Raw genomic sequence first — 23,856 nt, 5'->3', positions numbered from 1 at the left:
AACGGTATGGACTAATTTAATTTTGGATACCAGACTTCAATAATCCAGTATCCCACCGGGATACCATATACATGTAATGTTGTTATTTTTTTAATCCTGGGTTTTTATTTTTCACTGAAACAATGAAAGTCATCATTTACTGATGAAGCTAGTTCAGTAACAGTATTTTCGAGCTCGTACCCATGCAGTCTAATGCTATGTTGTAACAATATCTCCTCCAACTCGTACCCAGTCTAATGCTATGTTGTAACAATATCTCCTCCAACTCGTACCCAGTCTAATGCTATGTTGTAACAATATCTCCTCCAACTCGTACCCAGTCTAATGCTATGTTGTAACAATATCTCCTCCAACTCGTACCCAGTCTAATGCTACACTGGAGCAATAGCGACGCAGCAATAGACTGGGAACAGTTATGTCGCTATTGTTTTTGTTGGATGTTTCCTCCCTTCAAATTTTATTTGAGATATTTACTCCACATCTGCAGAAAATTGAAAACCCTTATAGATTACTGCTAAATATTAATTTATGTCAGTATTACTCAAAACTAGATAAAGCAAATCTTTTTGCTGATTCCGTTTGATTGCGAATTTCACGAATTCCGTCATTTCGATTGCAGCAATAGTGTTGTTCAAGTTTGTTACGATTTTATTTATGAATTTCATTTAAGTGGGATACTAAATTCTCAGGTGGGATACCAGATTTTAAAATGTTAGTATCCAACTAGGATACTGCCCAACATTTTTAACCTCGAACTTTTTAAGGAATACTCTCCAAGTGGGATGAAAGGATATGACTTAATCTAACAACGTCATAACACAGACCTTGCTTTTTAAGGTGCGCGGGTGCGATCGTGCTAGTACAGCGCACGTAATTTCAATCTGACGAGTGTGAAAAACAGCGCACGTTACACTCAACAAACGGCGCATGTAAAATAGATGGGTATATTTATTTCCACTGTTTACAAAAATTAACAGTTTCCATAGCTCATTTAGCTGATTGGAAGGTCCTTTTATTAAAACAATAAAAAATTAAACATGGCAGTGGCTTCCATGCAGTCGTTAAACTGGTATTTCTCTTTGTTGAACAAATCGGGAAATACTGGTTTAATAGACAATTTTGTAGACATATCAGTCAAAATCAAATCAGAGCTACACTGCCTATTTTATTTATTTTGGAGAGTGATTTTTCACTCGCCGTAGCATATTGAGGTGTGCGATTTTCCACTCGCCTACAATTTTCAAAAACCAAGGACTGCATAACATGTTATGATATAGACGCAAACGTGATGACGTCATATTGATTTTTTTTAAAGATACCATTAGAGAACATTGATTTTATATTAATTATGTCACATACTTTGGAGACTTTCACTCCTCTTGAAGAGTATTCCATAAAAAAGAAAAATTCCATGTACATGAATTTTGCCCGAGGATGCGATGTCAGTGAAGTCGATACTGGCGACATTGTTACAGTGCCGTGTGGAATCTGTGTCACTGTAAGGTTTTTTCCACAACTTGTGTCTGAACAAAATTTGGGGGAAATGTAACGGTAATTAAAGGTAGGAGAGTAATTTATCGTAAAAGTTAACAAATTGGTTCAGACTTTAGATATCAACTTTTATAAATTAGTATATGGCAAGTTGTGATGACATCGTATCAGTTATGGTAGAATATAAGACTCTATCACATGTGGTTATGTGGGATAGAAAAAGTACACTGAAGGTGGTTGAAATATCAACCTATATTGACCTAAAACAACGCCTGCCATACAATGTAGCTTTCAGCCTTCTTTTATGGGATAGGTCTGTCCTATATACCTGAAGATGAGAGAATATGATTTATTCCTAGCTACTTCAAACTGCAAGATTTTGACTACTCAAATTTATATCAAAGTACACCTGTCAAGAGTTCAGTTATCAAACAAAAGAAAGAAGAAAAAAAGCACAAAAGAAGCACAAGCAATGCATTTTCTGTAGTTTTCTCTCTGCTGCATGTCAATAACACGTTTTATAAATTGTAGAAAACAAAATCAGTTGTTTGTAATATGTAATCATCCAACTCGACATTAACAGTCACAAATTTAATTCTCATAACCTATCAATCTACAAATTACATCAAAGTTCATATGATGTATGCATACCCCCCACACTCACTTTAATATTTAAAATGCAACCAGTAAACTATGGTAAACAGCCAATAAACAAAATAAATAAAATTATTAATTAATACATAAAAAAGGTGGGATGAAGATAAAAGCAGGCTAATTTGTAAATACTGGCACTTTCATAATGTATTTCCAACCAAAGCATTTATTCCAACACATTTTAAAGACGTGAACTTACCCCATCATGTGCCAATATCCACCATGGATAAAAACAAATATTGGAACCCCTGTAAGCAAAAAAGGAAAGAATAAAGCAGTGTAAAACCACAAACATTCCAGAAGTCAAATTAAAAATGCAAGAAACAAGCTGTTCATGAAACACTATACCATGCAAAGTGATATTTATCTGACCGATTGTCTTACAACGTCAAGAGCACAGAAAACTAAGTTCTGTTTTGCTAAGTTGTATAGTGAACTTTCAGGAGATGATATTACATCTGATTTCATACCAGGCACTGAATTTGGGGATTTGTCATGACTCTCCAGAATCATACAAATGACATAATATAAATATTTTATGATAATTCTATCTCATAATCTTATCTTTTAACCAAAACATCTGAGATTTGTGGAAGCATAGAATCCTGTTAAATTCAGTTTGATAAAAAATTTTTTTTTAAAACTGTGCTTTAAAACAGATGTTCAGCAATGAGAAAAATGGATCATTGCTGATTAACTTCCTCAAATATTGATGTTATTTGACAATGTGCTTTTTACTACCAAATATTGCAGTAAGAAATCTAATGATGTTTTCTGCCGACTGCCATTTTGCTTTTTTATGGAATACTCTCCAAGAGGAGTGAAAGCCTCCAAAGTATGTGACATAATTAATATAAAATCAATGTTCTCTAATGGTAACGTTTGCTTTTATATCATAACATGTTATGACATTGTTAGATTAAGTCATATCCTTTCACCCATCTTAGAGAGTATTCCATAAAACGTCAAAATGGCAGCCGGCATAAAATTATATGCTTTTTGTCCTATGCGATCTCAGCGAAGTCGATATACATGTAGGTGCAGTGTTCGAAATTATTTTTTTTGGGTATGACGTGTTGAGCCGCAATGAGTCTGGATAATGCGCGTACTGCCAGGTGCAACTGCCATATCTCGGAAATAAAAACGGTCAAAAGTGTGCCGCCCTTTCCAAACCCCTGCATTCATGACCTTTATAATATCATGAAAGCTCGGGGAAGCAGAAACGGCTCTGATTTCATGTGGTTTAACAGAGAAATTCCGTAACACATGATCACCCGCCATCTCATATGCTAACTTGACGGTATCAGCTATCCATCAAGACAAAGCAGTTTTGGTGACGTCGCCGGGCCCGGTATAAGAAATAAACAATCTCTTTTTACCCTGCCGACAGTTCTTCCTACAATCCAAATAGTACTTCAATGCCCACACCGGGCAAAGAAGTCTATCAGAGTTGTCAGTTAGAAGCATACGAGACAAACTGTGAATGACAGTAGGGGGAAACTCTTCCCCCGGAGCATGGTTTTTAGCAACAAAGATAGGATTAGTATGTAAAGTGACAGACCCGTCCAAGTTGTAATCAACCAAGTCATACAAAAAAGCATGTATCTCATTGAACCGACGACAAGCCGCCAGTGAAACCAGAAACAGAGTCTTCCACGTCAAGGCACGAAGACTAGCAAACTTCAACGGCTCATAAGTCGCATCTTAAGAGAGTGTAAAACTAGAAAAAACATTCCATGTCAGAATAATGGAAGGTCCTTTCTACTGTGGTGTACAATGATTTAAGTAAATCACGCAACTCCAGGTTTGTGGAAAAGTCACGACTTCCACACTGCTTAGGGGTAGTGAAAATCGCCGCTCTGTGAGTTTTCACTGTCTGGTCCCCGTTTTACGAAGCGATCTTAGCGCTACTATCGCCTTAAGTGCCTAAGGTAGCGACCGTAACTTTTTCCTACAATCGACAGTCCATTTTACTAAACGACCTTAGCTTACAATCACCTTAAGTTACTATTAATATTTACAATAGGTCTGCACCTATTGTAAGCTCTAAGGTCGCGATCTTAAATTAACATTGAGGAAGGAAAAAAGACGAATGGAACATGTTTTTTGCGACAGAAGCATAAAGTTCGACACAATAAACGACGAGGAACTGATATGAAGGTATCGGATACCTCGGCATGCTATGTGTTTCGAGCGGATATTTTACACAATAAATATAACATATCTTACCGTAATTTCACTTCAGATCCACATTTCGTCGATAGTACAATTTTTTTAATTCCAGGATCTTCTAAAAAACACGTGCATTAGTAATGTTCAAACAAAACAATTTCAATAGAAATTTTGCATTGGGATTTTCCCAGTGTTATTTATTGTGTATGAAAAAGGAAACGTCATACATCGAGTTTATTGTTAAATTATAAGAAGATGGAAAGTGACGTCACTGAAATACTGACGTCATTTAAATTCAAAATTAGCTATATTATTACAATGCTACGCACCATTAAAATAAAAACTAGTCTACTAACCTTGACCCCTGTCAAAATAATTCCGAGAGCAGACAACGCAGTTTACTTTCGGTATGTTTTTATTTTTCATAATTTTAAACAAAATATTAAGTTTAAGTTTTAAAATGATGAAATATATAAAAAGTACATTTTGTCAAATATATGATATAAAAAAATACCGTTGGATATGTTATATTTATTGTGTATGAAGCCGAAACAAGGGTGCGAAGAATGACTGTCGTCGATCTATAAATAAAAACTACAAGTTGTTTATTTCTGAGCCGACTGTTGTCTAAATTGGACACAAAAATAGTTTAAAATTTTTTTTATTTCCAAAACGCTTTTACTTTTCTTCTTACGTCAAGCAAAACTGAAATTATTTACAAATAAACATTTTTGTAGGAGGATGGGATGGATTATAATATTTTAACCTTAGTTAAGTTTGCTACTGTAGTAAGTTTTGGTTTACAATCGCACTAAGGTTGCTTCGTCGAACGGTTGTAAATGTTAAGGTCGGTAGCGTAACATCAACCTTAAATCATTAAGTTCGATAGTAGCTAAGATCGCTTCGTAAAACGGGGCCCTGGACTTTTAGTTGCCTTTCTTGGACCAACGCCAGAAAGTACACTGCTAAGTCGTTGACAGTTGACAATAAGGGATCGAAAAAAAAAAAATTGTTTTCCCAACGAACCCAAGCACGCCCGTGACACTGATAGACCGACTCTGTAGAGTTGCGCTTTGCTGTGGAGACGAGGTGAGCAATTCATGTCGAAAAGCCTCTGCTTTGCAAGGAGGCCCCGACAACCTCCGTCTGTTTCAGTCTCTGACTGAGCCGATCGGGCAACGTTCGTAACTGAAACGGTACTGCCACTAACAATGACAGGAGCTGAGGAAACTAGGGCTGCACCACCTAGAGGAGCGATCAGTGTCACCTTAGTCAGCACCTTGCCGAGTAAGACTGGGGGAGGGAAGGCATAAAAATCTAGGCCCGTCCCATCCATACTCAGGCGTCGCACTCCAATGCCAATATGTCAGGTACTGGAGACACGAACATCGGCAATTGGTTGTTCAACCGTGTGGCAAACATGTTCACCTGTGAACTGCCCCACACCCAGAGAACCTTGTTCTGAATGGGTGTATGTCTAACACATTAACTGAGGAAGGAATGTGTTTCGGCTAACACATTAACTGAGGAAGGAATGTGTTTCGCCCACAGGGTCATCCCTAGTTGGTCGCAGAAATCCAAAATCGCAAGAGCTTTGCAACCCAGTCTCCGATTTTGTGCCACTCCAACGGTTGAGATACACAACTACCGTAGTATTGTCACATCTCAACAGAATTCGACAACACTCTGTAAGTGAAGATAGGCACGATACACTGTCTCTATTTTCAAACAGTTGACATGGAGCTTCCTCTCAGTGAGATTCCATACCCCTGAAATGTATTGATCCAACAGGTGCACCCCGTAACCGTGCAGGGACGCATCTGTGAAAAGGATCAGGTCCAGAGCAGGGGAGTGCAATGGAACTGTTTGGGACATGCACTTGTCCGACAGGTACTCCTGTATCGGAAGAGTGAACCAAGGTCCCAGGGGCACTAAAGTGTCCCAGTTGTGACCGTCCCACAGTGGGGACAAATGCCACTGGAGTGGTCATTTGAATCGTCTGAAATGCACGATCAAGGCAGCCAGAAATTCTAGGTGACCCAACATGTTGTAGAGAGTTCGTACTACTCTGCTTCCCCATCAAACGTCGCACTCACGTTTGAAAATTATGGATATGCACATCGGTGTGACGCCTCCACAAGATCGAAGACCACTCCGATATACGTGAAATTCTGAGCTGATTTCATCCAATTGGGAATAAAATCCAATGGTAGGATCGTGTCCAAAACCAACTGGACATTGATCTGACAATCCTGTCGTGATAATGCTGGGATCAGCCAATTGTCCAGATAGGTATACATTCAAACCCCTAATGAATGAACATGACCTACCACCACTTTTATCACGTGTATAAAAGCATGGGGACTCGTCGCCAAACTGAACGGTAGCACACGAAACTTATATGCTTTCCCGTCGAAAAGGAAGAGAAGAAATTTCCAAAACGCCTTGTGCACCGGGACATGTTGGTATGTGTCTTTCAAATCATTAGATGCAGCCCACTCCCCAATTTGAAACAGGTTCTGGACTGAATGAACCGTTCCCATTTTCATGGATGGAATGACCACGAAGGCGTTCAGTGGCTTCAAATTGAGTATTCAGTGCGAAGAAATGATGGGAATAAAATCCTGGTGTGTCCAGACCGACTCTCTGGATGGCTCCTTTGTCAAAAAAACTCAGCAATTATATTCTCCACTAAAATGCGGATGGTAGCAGCAGCATTCTCGGAGTGGAAGTAAGGGGGGGGGGGCTGGAAGAAAAGGGTATTTTGTAACCGTGTCGAATGACCGACAGAACCCATGGATTGAGGCCCAGCAGCTCGCACCAATATCGAAGGAAATGGTGTAGTCTGCCCCCCACTGGTATGTTTACTAACCATTGTCGTACCCTCACCCCAACCACTTACCACCTTTAGGCGCAGTGCCTTTGGTGGACTGTGAGCAAGACGCATAACACTGCTTGCATCCATGCTGAACATAAGGCAGTCTGTTGCCTGGCTGACTCGTGGTGTCAGGAACATGAGGGTTCTGAGTAGCCTGTAAGATAGTAGCCATCTTCACAGGCGGACGCTTGAACCCCGAAAACGTGGAACGATGTTTGCCGGAGGTTGGGGATTGAGCGTCCAGAACTGAGACAAGATTAAAATCAGGACAGAAAAGTAATGGTTCCCTTACCGAGCGTGTGCAAAAAACCTTTTCATGACGTTTGACACACTTAACCCCGTCAGGTAGTGGTCACGCTGTAACAAAAGACTTCACAAACAATCGCCCAGATAAGTGAACAATATGTTCAGAGGCTTTCGACACAGCCTCTAAACAGCCTTTCACCATCACGGGAAGGCTCTAGACAGCCATGTCCAATCCAAATAGGAAAGTTCCTAAATGGTTGTTAACCTGGAATACCAACTTAGCCAGCCTTTCGAATAATTCCAGATCCGCGATCGGGTTCAAGAAAATTCACCTTCACGGTTTCATAGGAGTCAGCACAGAAAAAAATGTCACTGTGGGTAATGCCGCTGGGTACTCATGCATCTACACCCACTCCCAGAATATGATCACTGCCATTGATCTGCGCATCAATCTCACGAAATGAATCGTGTGCCTTCGTTGCAAGTGGTAGACCCGACTCCTCACATGGAGTTACCAAATTCAAGGTACGGTTCCTGAAGGAGACACCGTGAAATTTTGGCTGGGCCTTGACCTGAGGTATTGCATCCCCACAAACCTGTCAGACCAGGTCCCTGACAAAAGCCAGGACTGCCAGATAATCACACTCCTCCTCTACCTCCGAACCGGTCAGCAACTGAATCCAGTCCTACCAATGCTTCCTTCAAAGCCAGGTCACTGTCCAGTCGAACCCTAAGATTGTCATGGACTCCTCCCCTTATTTGAAATGCCCACAGGGCAGCATCTCCCGAGACGGACACATTATGAACCGAACGGCAGTCCATAACTGCATCATCAAACTGCTGTCGAATCGCAGTTTCCGCTGGCTTCGGCGGAAAACCAGCGGGGGTGGGTGGGAGGAGGAATGGGAGCCACAGCCGATGGTCCCATCTGCACAAGCAATGGTCCCAACCGAGGTGAAGCTTGCAAGAATTCCAAGAAACTTCAAAACAATGTTTCTTGAAATCCTAACGGTCGTTCCTGCACCGAGTATGGAACGGTCAGAGTTTGCGACCACTGGGTGGCCAATGGGTACCCGCGCAATCCCCGTCCCCATCAAGCAAAGTCGAAGAGGTAGGAAATGTCGACCATGCAAACTGTGAGGAGACCTCCGTTGTTACCAAAGTCACCGGACCCTCTGGGTAAACGTATGCAAACGGAAGACCCAAGCAGGATTAGTCCTCCACCCAGCAGTGAACATTGGTCAGGATCCCATCGGGGACAGGTCATGACATCAGAACGAACTGCTCAGTTCGTAATGAACCGGCAGGTCTCTACTTGTGCCTTAAGAAAACTGGGGTACTGAAGCGACTGCCAGCAATCGATGGCAAAGTCAGTGCCACATGCTCTCTGGATGAGGCAATGGACCAGTGCACAACAGAGTGCACGTGCTTGGTAACCTATGAAGTTGTTACGGCCAGTGCCACAACGATGCCACTCTGCCCACCTTCTGCTTGTAAAGGTAACCGCAAAGGCGTCGGTGACACCTGAGGTACAGATGAAGCCACACAAGCAGAATAGGGTGCCGTAACCAATGAAGATGGCTATTGTATCACGGTCATAATAGGAGCCGGGCACTCCCGAAATGTCAGTACCGTCGCTCGGAAGATGGACCGACAAGGAAACATGCTTGTGTCCCCACCCCACTTCCGGACACTTTTTGATGTGTCCCCTGACTTGCAGGTCCTATATGCTACATCTGACTTCCCGACTATCGCAGTGGTAGCCGACAAGATTTCGCTGGCACATGGAACCTGGGTTTGCAAAGCAGACCAAGCCCACTGGTCGAGAAACCATATGGTGCAGATCTCACACTGACAGTCTTTTCAATAAGACCGACAGCCTGGACACAACGTGTGTGTCTTTGCATCGTAACCGAACATTACAACTCAACAAAGTCTGCCAGCCAAACGAATAGTTCCACACGAGTGTGGCTGATCATGCATGTGCTGTACATAAGTGCCTACCAAGTTACATCAAAGCCGCGATACCAGTTCTCAAGATATTCACAATGGCTGGATACTTTCCGGACAGACCTAGTATATATATACGGTTTTTACCTTGGAGAATATGAGAAATCCCAACTGATTTTCTGGATCCGCCACTGTGTCCCGTGATTTAGGGTGATTTAGGAGACCTCTCATGCATGCAAAAAATCCACAGCTCCTAGCTAGCTGGGCCCATGCTTATAAAACATTTAGAGTCCAGACTCAATCTCTAATAATGTCATACGCATTAGTGTCTCCGACTCTATTAGAGTCGTCTAGACTCTAAAAGTTTTATAAGCACCAGGCCTAGAGTACTTGTTTTGTATATAGTCCATACTAAACTGCCGACAGTACTGTCTGCAATAAAATACATGTATATTGGAAGGATCTGACATTTTAATGATTTTATTATATTAATGTCAGTAAATAGTATTACAGAATATTTTGTGTATATTAATTGATATGGTATACACATCAGTTACAAAACTGAGTAGTTGGTTAATTACATAATTTGTTTATTTAGCTGTATGTATGTTGCTATTAGTAAATGTTAACTTATGGGTCAGTTTACACACTGTGCGATTTCATCATGGGGCGAAAAGGAAACTTCATAACTTTGGACATTTGTTGTGATATTCACGCGTGACAGTTATTATTCGAAGGACAGTTACCTGAAAAGACATGTTTGTAATTGTTTGCCAACAGAGGAACAGAAGATTCCACATCGTATTGTCCGTGGTGAAGATGAAATAAGACACGTCAAAATGGCCATCATTAGCGACGGTTCATGTTACGGCAATTATTGTTGTTTATGATGTTACCGATAAAGTATTAGCATTTATTTATGCAATGTAATTAATTTAAGTAGATGTTTAATAGAGGTAAAACCTAATTAATTACCTATTTTTACTTAATAATTATTTAGTAATTAGGTCGCTTTATGGCAACAACTATAGACATGCACAGCTCATGTGCAATAGCCCAGCAAAGCTGGGTCAGGTCACCCGCACTGCTGGAATTCCAACCAGCACCGATTATTCAGCTGTGCTGGGGTTGTTTGCATATATAAGCAGTTGTTTGACAGTGCCGGTCAGTGAAGGCACAAAAGTTTATCACGGGTACGTGAGTGTATTTCTATGTTTACATGCTAAACAATTATTTTAGCAAAGTTACAAAACGGATTATAACGGCTTCACTCATTTTTATAAGATTATTTAAAAGTAATTTTTGGCTAGAATACATGTTTTGATTAGTAATAACGGAGTTCTTACCATTTGACAGTTCTATTTATAGGACACGTAAAGTAAATAACAGTACACCCAGAAAAAGTTGTTGTATTCCAAAACAAGCATCTAAATTATAGAATGCAGCTTAGAAGACTGACATTAAATACTAATGAACATTTGCTGTTCAAATCTTTAATGACAGAAATTATTATTTAGAAAAGAAAGAAGTATAAAGAAAGGGATACACGTTTGATATAAAAATAGCATGCAAATTTGCATATTGGGGGAACAACTTCAGAAGTAGTTTGAAGTAGTTTAGTGTTATTAATTAGTGATAATGTAGAAATTAGAATTAGTTATACAGAAATAAAAAAAACTGTTGAGAATACACCAAGATTGAAATATATTGTTTGTGCAGAAATAAATAAACAAATATTATTTATTTATATCTTGTTTGGTTACTCATCCGCCTTTCAAACCACTCAAATGAATTACTATTTCTCAAATGAGAGTTGTTATGAATGTATGGCCACGGTCGTTACAATATGTACCTTATTTGATTATGTTATTTTTAATGTACAAATAATTTTCCCGAATTGATCACGTTGCAGTGGGGAAAAGGGAGGGATGCTTTATTTTTACTAAATATTCCCATAACTCACAAACGAAATTAACTAAATTTAAATTTTAAAGGTTAAAGCATAATAAAATGGGTCACTTTGATATATACAATCTAAATGTAGTTTCAGGGAACATTTTGTTCAGTATCATGTCACGATTCACTATGCAAGTTTCAGATATCACTACACAATTATAAAACATTAAACATTAATTGATTACAAAACAAAATGTTCCCTGACTTTATTACACATGGTTTGTTTTCTGCAAAGTGCTAACAATTATTAGGCCAGAAATAACTAAACATTATGTGTATTTGCGTGTAGATACATACATATACATGTAGCTTGCAACTATTTACCTTTGATTTGAGCATTTTTTGCTGTGAAGATATCTAGTTTTTGCAGTGGACCACTGCCATATGATATTTCACCATCACAGTTAAGCAGCCAGGTTGCCTCTCTGCTAGCTAGAAAAATTAAAATCTAGCTGCAACATTATGTAGTTTAGTTTAGAAAATATATTTTTTAATGCATTAAAGTTTTATTTCTATCTTAAGCATCATTGTATTATTTACTGTATTCAAACATTTATTATTTATTGTTTTACATATGCATAAAACCTCACAAATGATTAGAAATACAATAAACATGATGAAAGAATCATGAGAATGGGGCAGAACTCATCACGGATATCTCGTTACCGCCCCTAGCTCACTTCATCCTGCACGTTTGTCTCAAACAGGCATGCTCAGTAGAAACACATTTGTCACACTGAGATGAATTCAATTAAAACTGCAGGGCTCGTAGCTAGAATACAGTAGCACAACACATTTATCTGGTGGTTTTTACTGTTTAAACAGTTACTCTGATCCTGCTGAACTGGTGAAACCACCACCACCACCCCACCCCCACTCCAAAAAAACACAAAAAAGTCATAATTTTTCTTTACCAAATTTATATTAAAGCAAAATCTAATTATCAACATAATATCATCTCTAAAATTAATGTACCTACCAGTTTAGTTTTATTCAAATCTACATTGAACAGAAAATTATACTTTGTAACAAATACCCCAATTTTGTTGACATTGGTGCTCAAATGTGGTGTAATGCAAACAGTTACCAGTTATGTTTCACCACATCAGTTTCCATTACTGATAATGTTAACATTTTCTAATAAAACAAATCTAAACAATGTTGACAGTAAACTGTACACATAAAAAAGGTATGGTATTTTGCATTCAACAACTACAATCAACTAGCATGCAAAAATTCCCAGTGTCATATGACAGTAATAAATCTTCAATTTTGCAGAAAGTAACTGTTTGCATTTTTTAATTGTACTCTATACTGGTTTCAACCTCTTGTGTACAGTACTCTATATAGCAAATGTATACTAAATTATTTGGAATACTTAAAGGGACAATCAGACAAGGTGTTTGGATTGGTATGCATATTGCATTACCGCTTAATATCAACAAATAAATCTGGTAAATTGGTACATTTAATTAATAAAATGGAAAACATGTAACGACTGTTACAAAAAACATGTATATATAACAGGCGCTGCCATTTTACTTCATGTCACCGAATCGAATAAGTAAACATGTCACACCAGGTACAGATGTATTAGTCTTAGAACTGAAGCACTGTTGATTTGTGCAGAATAAATGTTTCATGATACAGACATTTGTCGTAATATTCGGTAATAATATCCACCATTGTCAAACTGGCTACAAAACATTTAAATAACTGTCAACGATGTATCATGTTTTGTTAGGTCAGGTCAGAGGGTTTAACGTGCACATTCAGAGCACGCTGTTGCAGTGCATGCCTGTCCTGGGCAAGGCCGGCTCCTCCAGCTCCTCCATCTAGGACAGGAAAGGTGTGGGTGGTGGAAGGAAGGACCACCTGCACTATAGAAGGTGCAAGGGAGCACCAGCAGTCCGGCCGGGGCCGGTAACAGTTGGGGTGGGTGTATGGGTTTTTCAATTTGGAAGGAGCGGTCGGAATTTAGCCAAAGAGAATGGGTGTGCATTTTGAATGAAGGAAATGGGTGCGCATTTTTTAACGGTCGATCAAAAGATAAAGTCAAGAGCTACGTATAGGTTTTGATATTAGTGAGTCGAGAGTAGCTCGTTACTTAGACCTATTGATGCTGGGGTGTCTCCCTAGGTTGCCCATAAGAAGAAGCAGAAGTATATATACTGAACAGCACTGAAAATGCACCACCAGTTGATGATAACAAATGTGAATGGGGCGTATATCAACATTAAAAATATCAATGAATAAGTATCGTACTACCTTATAGACCATGCATAACAACGAATAACTTACAAAAACGATTGCCTGAACACTCCATGAAACACAACACCAAAACACAACATATTGCATGCATAGCATGAAAAACATAAACTGAATGTGCAAATCATGCTGACTGAGGCTATGAAAGATGGTCTCTGAAAAGCCACTTTCATTTATGAGGTAGTTTTTGAGGGAACATTAAATAAGTGATGGCAAGATTGACAGCTGACGAACATGAATGTGCCTTAGGCATGTTTCAAGTCGGCATTTCGAGTAGAGTCATCGCACAGCAGTTTGGATGCCATCATTCAACAATCACTAGACTCCACAGGAGATACCAGCAGACAGAAACCACCATGGACCATCCACGTCCAGGCCAATGACATGTTATGACCTGATCGCCATATTGTTCGCCTCCACATTCGTGATCAAACACTGCCAGCTGCCAAAACTGCACCAACAGTTCACGGTCGACAAGGGGTTATCAGTGCAGACACTGTGTGTCGCCGTCTTTGGTCTGCTGGGCTGCGTGCTCAACGACCATATGTTGGACCTATCCTGACTGATTGACATCGAAATGAGCCCCGACGTTTGGCAGGAAGGTATTGTCATTGGAGATTACAACATTGGCATGGTGTGCTATTCTCTGACGAATCCTGTTTCCATTTAAGGAATGTTGATAATTGGTTGCGGGTGTGGCATAGATGTGGAGAACGTTACCACAATGACTGTTTTGTTTAGACAGATCGATGGGGGTGGAGGGAGTGTCATGGTGTGGGGTGGGATCAGTTATCACTGAACAGCACTCCATGTTTGCTGTGGCAGAATGAATGCCATTTATTACCGGAATAACTTCTTGCAAAATCACATCATTCCCTTCTTTCATCAGCATCGGGATATGCACAAATTTCAGCAAGACAGCACCCGAGCACACACAGCACGTGTTACAACACAGTATCTAGCGAACAATAATGTCCCTTTCCTTGAATGGCCAGCACTGTCCCCTGATTTATCTCCAATAGAGAATCTTTGGGATTACCTTGGTCAATGCATCTCACGTCGTCCACAAATGAATAACCTTAGAGAACTGGAAAATGCACTACATTTTTATTGTTTGAATTTGTGATGCGGCGTATGCAACGCGATGAGCGTCTACGGGCTATTGGCATGCTGCAAATGGGCAGAAGTCAGCGTGAAGTGGCCAACACCTTCAATGTTTCGAAGTCAGTGATTAGCAGACAATGGAACAGGTACCAACAAACCCAAAATGTTGACGATTGATCCCGTTCAGGCCGTCCCAGGGCAACGACAGGAGTACAGGATCAATTCATCCGTAACCAGGCTCTAAGAAATCGAGCTCAAACGGCAAATCAAATTGTTGCAAACCTTCATCAGGTTATTGGTGTCCGAGTTACGAGTCAGACGATTTTTAATCGTCTTCATGCAGCCCATCTTCATGCTCGATGGCCCCAGGTTGTGCCTACCTTGACAAATCGTCACACTGCCCAGACGTGAATGGTGTAGGGAGTGTCAGAACTGGGGTATTCGTCGCTGGTTACATTTCATGTTTTCAGATGAGTCCCTATTCACTTTGGACTTCCTTGACAGGTGTGGTGGGGTCTGGCGACGATGAAATGAATGGCACGCCAACGTCACAATGCGATTTCATGACAGATTTGGCAGTGGATCGGTTATGGTGTGGGGTGGTCTCACTATGACTGACAGAACCCCCCTCAATATTGTGCAAGGAAGGGTCACTGGGCAGTACTATACCGGGACAACATACTGACACCCTTTGTTGCCCCGTTTGCTAGGCGTGTGGGTTGACGTTTTGTTTTTCAGGATGACAATGCCTGTGCTCACCGTGCACGAATCTATCGAATGGCCAGCAATGAGCCCAGACCTTTCCCCCATTGAACACGTCTGGGACATGATAGGTGATGTGTGCATCAACATAAAAGACCGCCATCCATGTTAGCGGAACTTGGTCAGGCACTGCAAGAGGAGTGGAACAGACTCCCTCAAATGGCCATTGAGACTCATACGCAGTATGAATGTTTGACACATCGTGGTGGTATCAACAACTACTGATAAAAAATCGTCAACTTTCAAATTTCACTTCTGACCCCAATCGTCCTTCAAGATCTTTGGTGGTCATAAAACCTACTGTAATACTGAACTACTGGTTGTAATGTTTGCCCAATTAATTCACTATTAGTATATAACCATTCCCCACAGCTAATATACCTTACAATTTTGGCAATTGTAAATTCTTATTAGAGTTCCCCACCTTAAAATTTTAAATTACTTTTTAAAATTTTAAAAAAAACCATATTTTTTTGCATATAAAATGTACTACAATAAAGTACTTTTATAATGAACATTTCAATACTGAAATAGATTTGTCCCAAAAAAGTTGTAGTGTCTGTAACCATCTAAAATTTTTTAAATTCTCCACCATTTAACAAAGATATTAGAAATGTAAATAAATGTGAAGTAGCTCAAAGATATAATACACACCGAATGTGGAGACGTAACTGTAGTCTAAAAAAGCATCATTATAAATTTAGATATTTTCTTTAAAAATATCAATACATCTTGTACTTAAATTTTCTTGTATTTTTTTGTAAGGATGTTAAAATAAAAACAGGGTGAATTTGTAATTTTAATAAAAAAAAAAAAATTATGACAGGAATTCCACACACTGAAAATATTTTTTTTTCAGCAGTAATACCAATAAGATTTTATTGCATTGCAATTATGAATAAAAAAAAGTTTTTTTGCAATATATGTAAATCTTGTGTTGTTTATCTAATTTGTTAACAAACAATTAAGACAATGAGACATAACAATGAAGATAGAATCAATAAAGTACTTTTATAATGAACATTAAGCGCAATATTTTTTAATGTTACAAAAACCTAACAAAATTAAGGCAACTTATAGATTTGTCACCAAAAAAGTTGTAGTGTCTGTAACCATCTAATAATTTTTTACTTGATCAAAAGAATACTAGATGTCGCATCCGGCCATATGAACAGTAGATTTGCAGCTGATTATAGTTACCAACACTACTAGATGTCACATCCGGCCATATGAACAGTAGATTTGCAGCTGATTATAGTTACCAACACTACTAGATGTCACATCCGGCCATATGAACAGTAGATTTGCAGCTGATTATAGTTACCAACACTACTAGATGTCACATCCGGCCATATGAACAGTAGATTTGCAGCTGATTATAGTTACCAACACTACTAGATGTCCCATCCGGCCATATGAACAGTAGATTTGCAGCTGATTTTGCATAGTTATAGTTACCAACACTACTAGATGTCCCATCCGGCCATATGAACAGTAGATTTGCAGCTGATTATAGTTACCAACACTACTAGATGTCACATCCGGCCATATGAACAGTAGATTTGCAGCTGATTATAGTTACCAACACTACTAGATGTCACATCCGGCCATATGAACAGTAGATTTGCAGCTGATGAAATGGAAACCCTTAATAATCATTCCAAACATTTAAAACTGTATTTTTCAAATATGGGAAATGTTATTTGTTTTCTGTTAAAGACCCTTTATAGTTATATTCAAAGTTGAATGATTTTGTTCCAATTTAACTGAGAAGAACAATGATTTTTATAGCCCTGCAACGAGAGATTAGATTAAGTACTGTACCTTGAGTAACTGTGTTGATGTGTGCTTCTATTACCTCATCAGAACCCATGCGGTGGGACCAGCGACTTGGAGAATAGTGGTAATCCAACTCCTGCTTTTTGCAAACAGAAAGTGCTAATCAGTAATAAGATAAGAAGAAATACATACTGTAGTGAACATTTAATCCTATAATAGTCTTAACAATGATAAATAAAATTACCCAAACAGAGATGGCTATATAACATACATATTACCTACACAAATGTTTACTTTTTATTGTTGGCTATTTTCAGTCTACATTGCATGTATATGTTGTGAAAAATTCTTAATGTCAGACAAATGATAGGGTCAAGAAAGTGGCTAACAATTTGAAATCATTATTTCAAGCAATGAATTAAGCTGTATTGCCAAAGGTTGCATCAATGAAAATCACCTTTATATATATACATGTATATACCTAATTATAATTCCACCCTTCCGTTTTCTTCTATCACTCAAGTGAAAACACACACTGCGATTCCAGCGGGATTGACTAGGATATCGTTGGGAAATGAAATTCCGGATGGGATCCCACATTCAAGGCGGCATCACAGTGTACAAATAACGGGATCCCAGTTGGCATCCAATAATTTTTACCTAAAAGTGGATCCCGGTCATGGTACCTGGACCTGGTCATTGTACCAGGATAAAATTATATAGTTACTGGTAATTACTACTTACAATTACTACTTACATAATATTATAAAAACAGTTAATTAACTGCAACTTTGTTGTGGTGGGTTAGGGATTTGTGTGTGTGTGTGTGTGTGTGTGTGTGCGCATGCATGCATATGTATGTGCATGTGTCCCCATTAATCACCATGCATGCTCATATATAATTATTGTAATTGAGGCAATAATTTTAAAGTAGCAAGTAGTATGACAGTAAAAAGTGAAAGCAGTAATATTGCTAACCCGGTTAAATTTTATATATCATTTATGTTTTGTTGGATAGTAACCTTTTTTTTTTAAACTGTATTCAATTTTATAAAATCATATATACATAATGGGATGCCCCCACCTACCCCCCCAATATGTGTTGGCACACACTCCCCCAAAAATAAAATCCTGGCCATGCCAGTGCATGAACATTTGACATAACATAAAATGTTTTTGCTTTGTTTATTTTCATCATCTAAGTGTCATGGAGATTAATTTAGTTAAGAGCAAAATCACACAGAGACCCACTTTAACATGTTTAATATGTAAAATAATAATAATAATAATAACAATAAAAATTATTTTAAAAATCAGTTGTCTATTGATCTTGGAAACTATGATCCCAGTCCAAATCATTAGTACTGAGTGTATGAGGCTGTCACGTGCCCAGATGACAATCTCTACCCTTATCAGTCCCCGAGTTAAGTCTCTAAGGCTGCAAGAACATCCTGTAGGGTGTACACTACCAAATCAAATCCCATAGACGACAATAGTAACATATACGGCTAAAACTCCTACCTGCAACGTATCAACCGACATAAACGCCACGGATATAAATACTACCACCCCTTACACTTAAAGTGAATCAGAAAAAAATGGGGGTCAAGCTGCTCGTTTCTGAGATAACGGGTAGCGTCTATGACTACCCTAGTTTCGCACAAAATTTGAGTACTTTTTTTTACAGGTACCCCATACATGTTTCAAGCACAAGGCTACTTGACACATTGGTACTAGATGAAATAAAATTGCACATTTATTTTACCCAGATGAAACTATTATTTTTTACAACCAACACACTCACATTTATAACCAATCACAGGACTTGTGGTGTTCACTTCTCTATCAAAAGTTCGGTGCACCTCGAACTTTGACCCAGCCGGAAGTTATTTGGTATAGTACTACCTGTAGATCATATGGAAAACCTTTCTAGGAATAAGTCAAATAAAACTTAGTGTCCTTAAGTATTCCAGTGCAGTTCTTGGTGATCATGCAATCCGGCGACCCATCACACCTCAGCCAAGTGCTGTACCACTGAGCTACATACTGTCCCACTGAGCTACACATACTGTCCCACTGAGCTATACATACTGTCCCACCGAGCTACACATACTGTCCCACTGAGTTATATATACATGTATACATACTGTCCCACTGAGCTACATACTGTCCCATTGAGCTATACATACTGTCCCACTGAGCTACATACTGTACCACTGAGCTACATACTGTACCACTGAGCTACATACTGTCCCACCGAGCTACATACTGTCCCACCGAGCTATACATACTGTCCCACCGAGCTATACATACTGTCCCAATGAGCTACATACTGTCCCACTGAGCTATACATACTGTCCCACCGAGCTATACATACTGTCCCACCAAGCTATACATACTGTCCCACCAAGCTACATACTGTCCCACCAAGCTATACATACTGTCACACCGAGCTACATACTGTTCCACAGAGCTATACATACTGTTCCACCGAGCTATACATACTGTCCCACCAAGCTATACATACTGTCCCACCAAGCTACATACTGTTCCACCGAGCTATACATACTGTTCCACCGAGCTACATACTGTTCCACAGAGCTATACATACTGTTCCACCGAGCTATACATACTGTCCCACCGAGTTACATACTTTCCCACCAAGCTATACATACTGTTCCACCAAGCTACATACTTTCCCACCAAGCTATACTTACTGTTCCACCGAGCTACATACTGTCCCACCGAAATATACATACTGTTCCACCGAGCTATACATACTGTTCCACCAAGCTATACATACTGTTCCACCAAGCTATACATACTGTCCCACTGAGCTACATACTGTTCCACCGAGCTACACATACTGTCCCACCGAGCTATACATACTGTCCCACCAAGCTATACATACTGTCCCACCAAGCTACATACTGTTCCACTGAGCTATACATACTGTTCCATCAAGCTATACATACTGTCCCACTGAGCTACATACTGTTCCACCGAGCTACACATACTGTCCCACCGAGCTATACATACTGTCCCACCAAGCTATACATACTGTCCAACCGAGCTATACATACTGTCCCACCGAGCTATACATACTGTCCCACCGAGCTACACATACTGTCCCACCGAGCTACATACTGTCCCACCGAGCTATACATACTGTCCCACTGAGCTACATACTGTCCCACCGAGCTACATACTGTCCCACCGAGCTATACATACTGTCCCACCGAGCTATACATACTGTCCCACTGAGCTACATACTGTCCCACCGAGCTACATATTGTCCCACCAAGCTACATACTGTCCCACCAAGCTACATGTATACATACTGTCCCACGAGCTACATACTGTCCCACCGAGCTACATACTGTCCCACCGAGCTATACATACTGTCCCACCAAGCTACATACTGTCCCACCAAGCTACATACTGTCCCACCAAGCTATACATACTGTCCCACCAAGCTACATACTGTCCCACCGAGCTACATACTGTCCCACCGAGCTATACATACTGTCCCACTTAGCTACATACTGTCCCACCGAGCTACATATTGTCCCACCAGCTACATACTGTCCCACCAAGCTACATGTATACATACTGTCCCACGAGCTACATACTGTCCCACCAAGCTACATGTATACATACTGTCCCACGAGCTACATACTGTCCCACCAAGCTACATGTATACATACTGTCCCACGAGCTACATACTGTCCCACCAAGCTACATGTATACATACTGTCCCACGAGCTACATACTGTCCCACCAAGCTACATGTATACAGTCCCACTGAGCTACATACTGTCCCACCGAGCTACATATTGTCCCACCAAGCTACATACTGTCCCACCAAGCTACATGTAAACATACTGTCCCACGAGCTACATACTGTCCCACCGAGCTACATACTGTCCCACCAAGCTACATGTATACAGTCCCACTGAGCTACATACTGTCCCACCGAGCTACATACTGTCCCACCAAGCTACATGTATACATACTGTCCCACGAGCTACATACTGTCCCACCAAGCTACATGTATACAGTCCCACTGAGCTACATACTGTCCCACCGAGCTACATACCCACCAAGCTACATACTGTCCCACCAAGCTACATGTAAACATACTGTCCCACGAGCTACATACTGTCCCACCAAGCTACATACTACTGTCCCACGAGCTACATACTGTCCCACCGAGCTACATACTGTCCCACCGAGCTACATACTGTCCCACCAAGCTACATACTGTCCCACCAAGCTACATGTATACATACTGTCCCACGAGCTACATACTGTCCCACCAAGCTACATGTATACATACTGTCCCACGAGCTACATACTGTCCCACCAAGCTACATGTATACATACTGTCCCACGAGCTACATACTGTCCCACCAAGCTACATGTATACATACTGTCCCACGAGCTACATACTGTCCCACCAAGCTACATGTATACAGTCCCACTGAGCTACATACTGTCCCACCGAGCTACATATTGTCCCACCAAGCTACATACTGTCCCACCAAGCTACATGTAAACATACTGTCCCACGAGCTACATACTGTCCCACCGAGCTACATACTGTCCCACCAAGCTACATGTATACAGTCCCACTGAGCTACATACTGTCCCACCGAGCTACATACTGTCCCACCAAGCTACATGTATACATACTGTCCCACGAGCTACATACTGTCCCACCAAGCTACATGTATACAGTCCCACTGAGCTACATACTGTCCCACCGAGCTACATATTGTCCCACCAAGCTACATACTGTCCCACCAAGCTACATGTAAACATACTGTCCCACGAGCTACATACTGTCCCACCAAGCTACATGTAAACATACTGTCCCACGAGCTACATACTGTCCCACCGAGCTACATACTGTCCCACCAAGCTACATACTGTCCCACCAAGCTACATGTATACATAGTCCCACTGAGCTACATACTGTCCCACCGAGCTACATACTGTCCCACCGAGCTACATATTGTCCCACCAAGCTACATACTGTCCCACCAAGCTACATGTAAACATACTGTCCCACGAGCTACATACTGTCCCACCGAGCTACATATTGTCCCACCAAGCTACATACTGTCCCACCAAGCTACATGTAAACATACTGTCCCACGAGCTACATACTGTCCCACCGAGCTACATACTGTCCCACCGAGCTACATACTGTCCCACCAAGCTACATGTATACATACTGTCCCACCGAGCTACATACTGTCCCACCGAGCTACATACTGTCCCACCAAGCTACATGTATACATACTGTCCCACCGAGCTACATACTGTCCCACCAAGCTACATGTATACATACTGTCCCACGAGCTACATACTGTCCCACCAAGCTACATGTATACATACTGTCCCACCAAGCTACATGTATACATACTGTCCCACGAGCTACATACTGTCCCACCAAGCTACATGTATACATACTGTCCCACCAAGCTACATGTATACATACTGTCCCACGAGCTACATACTGTCCCACCAAGCTACATGTATACATACTGTCCCACGAGCTACATACTGTCCCACCAAGCTACATGTATACATACTGTCCCACGAGCTACATACTGTCCCACCAAGCTACATACTGTCCCACCAAGCTACATGTATACATAGTCCCACTGAGCTACATACTGTCCCACCGAGCTACATATTGTCCCACCAAGCTACATACTGTCCCACCAAGCTACATGTAAACATACTGTCCCACGAGCTACATACTGTCCCACCGAGCTATACATACTGTCCCACCGAGCTATACATACTGTCCCACTGAGCTACATACTGTCCCACCGAGCTACATATTGTCCCACCAAGCTACATACTGTCCCACCAAGCTACATGTATACATACTGTCCCACGAGCTACATACTGTCCCACCGAGCTACATACTGTCCCACCGAGCTATACATACTGTCCCACCAAGCTACATACTGTCCCACCAAGCTACATACTGTCCCACCAAGCTATACATACTGTCCCACCAAGCTACATACTGTCCCACTGAGCTACATACTGTCCCACCGAGCTATACATACTGTCCCACTGAGCTACATACTGTCCCACCGAGCTACATACTGTCCCACCAAGCTACATACTGTCCCACCAAGCTACATGTATACATACTGTCCCACCAAGCTATACATACTGTCCCACCAAGCTACATGTATACATACTGTCCCACGAGCTACATACTGTCCCACCAAGCTACATGTATACATACTGTCCCACGAGCTACATACTGTCCCACCAAGCTACATGTATACATACTGTCCCACGAGCTACATACTGTCCCACCAAGCTACATGTATACATACTGTCCCACGAGCTACATACTGTCCCACCGAGCTACATACTGTCCCACCGAGCTACATACTGTCCCACCAAGCTACATGTATACATACTGTCCCACGAGCTACATACTGTCCCACCAAGCTACATACATACAGTCCCACTGAGCTACATACTGTCCCACCGAGCTACATACTGTCCCACCGAGCTATACATACTGTCCCACCGAGCTATACATACTGTCCCACTGAGCT

General features: G+C 40.7%; 1 protein-coding gene across 1 annotated transcript in view; it reads right to left on the bottom strand.

Annotated features, from left to right (window-relative positions):
- The window catches only part of LOC121382768 (kynurenine formamidase-like), a 91,190-nt gene that overhangs the window by 47,968 nt on the left and 19,366 nt on the right, over nt 1-23,856 (bottom strand). Inside the window, exons 3-5 of the mRNA XM_041512352.1 lie at nt 17,306-17,396; nt 11,672-11,779; nt 2,345-2,393 (exon numbers count right to left, since the gene is read on the bottom strand). Of these exons, the coding sequence (XP_041368286.1) occupies nt 2,345-2,393; nt 11,672-11,779; nt 17,306-17,396 (248 nt within the window). The remainder of the gene's footprint in view (nt 1-2,344; nt 2,394-11,671; nt 11,780-17,305; nt 17,397-23,856) is intronic.

Source organism: Gigantopelta aegis, chromosome 10, assembly GCF_016097555.1.
Source record: "Gigantopelta aegis isolate Gae_Host chromosome 10, Gae_host_genome, whole genome shotgun sequence".
Taxonomy (NCBI): domain Eukaryota; kingdom Metazoa; phylum Mollusca; class Gastropoda; order Neomphalida; family Peltospiridae; genus Gigantopelta; species Gigantopelta aegis.
Note: the sequence above shows the minus strand (reverse complement) of the source record. Positions and strands in the feature narration are given on the sequence as shown.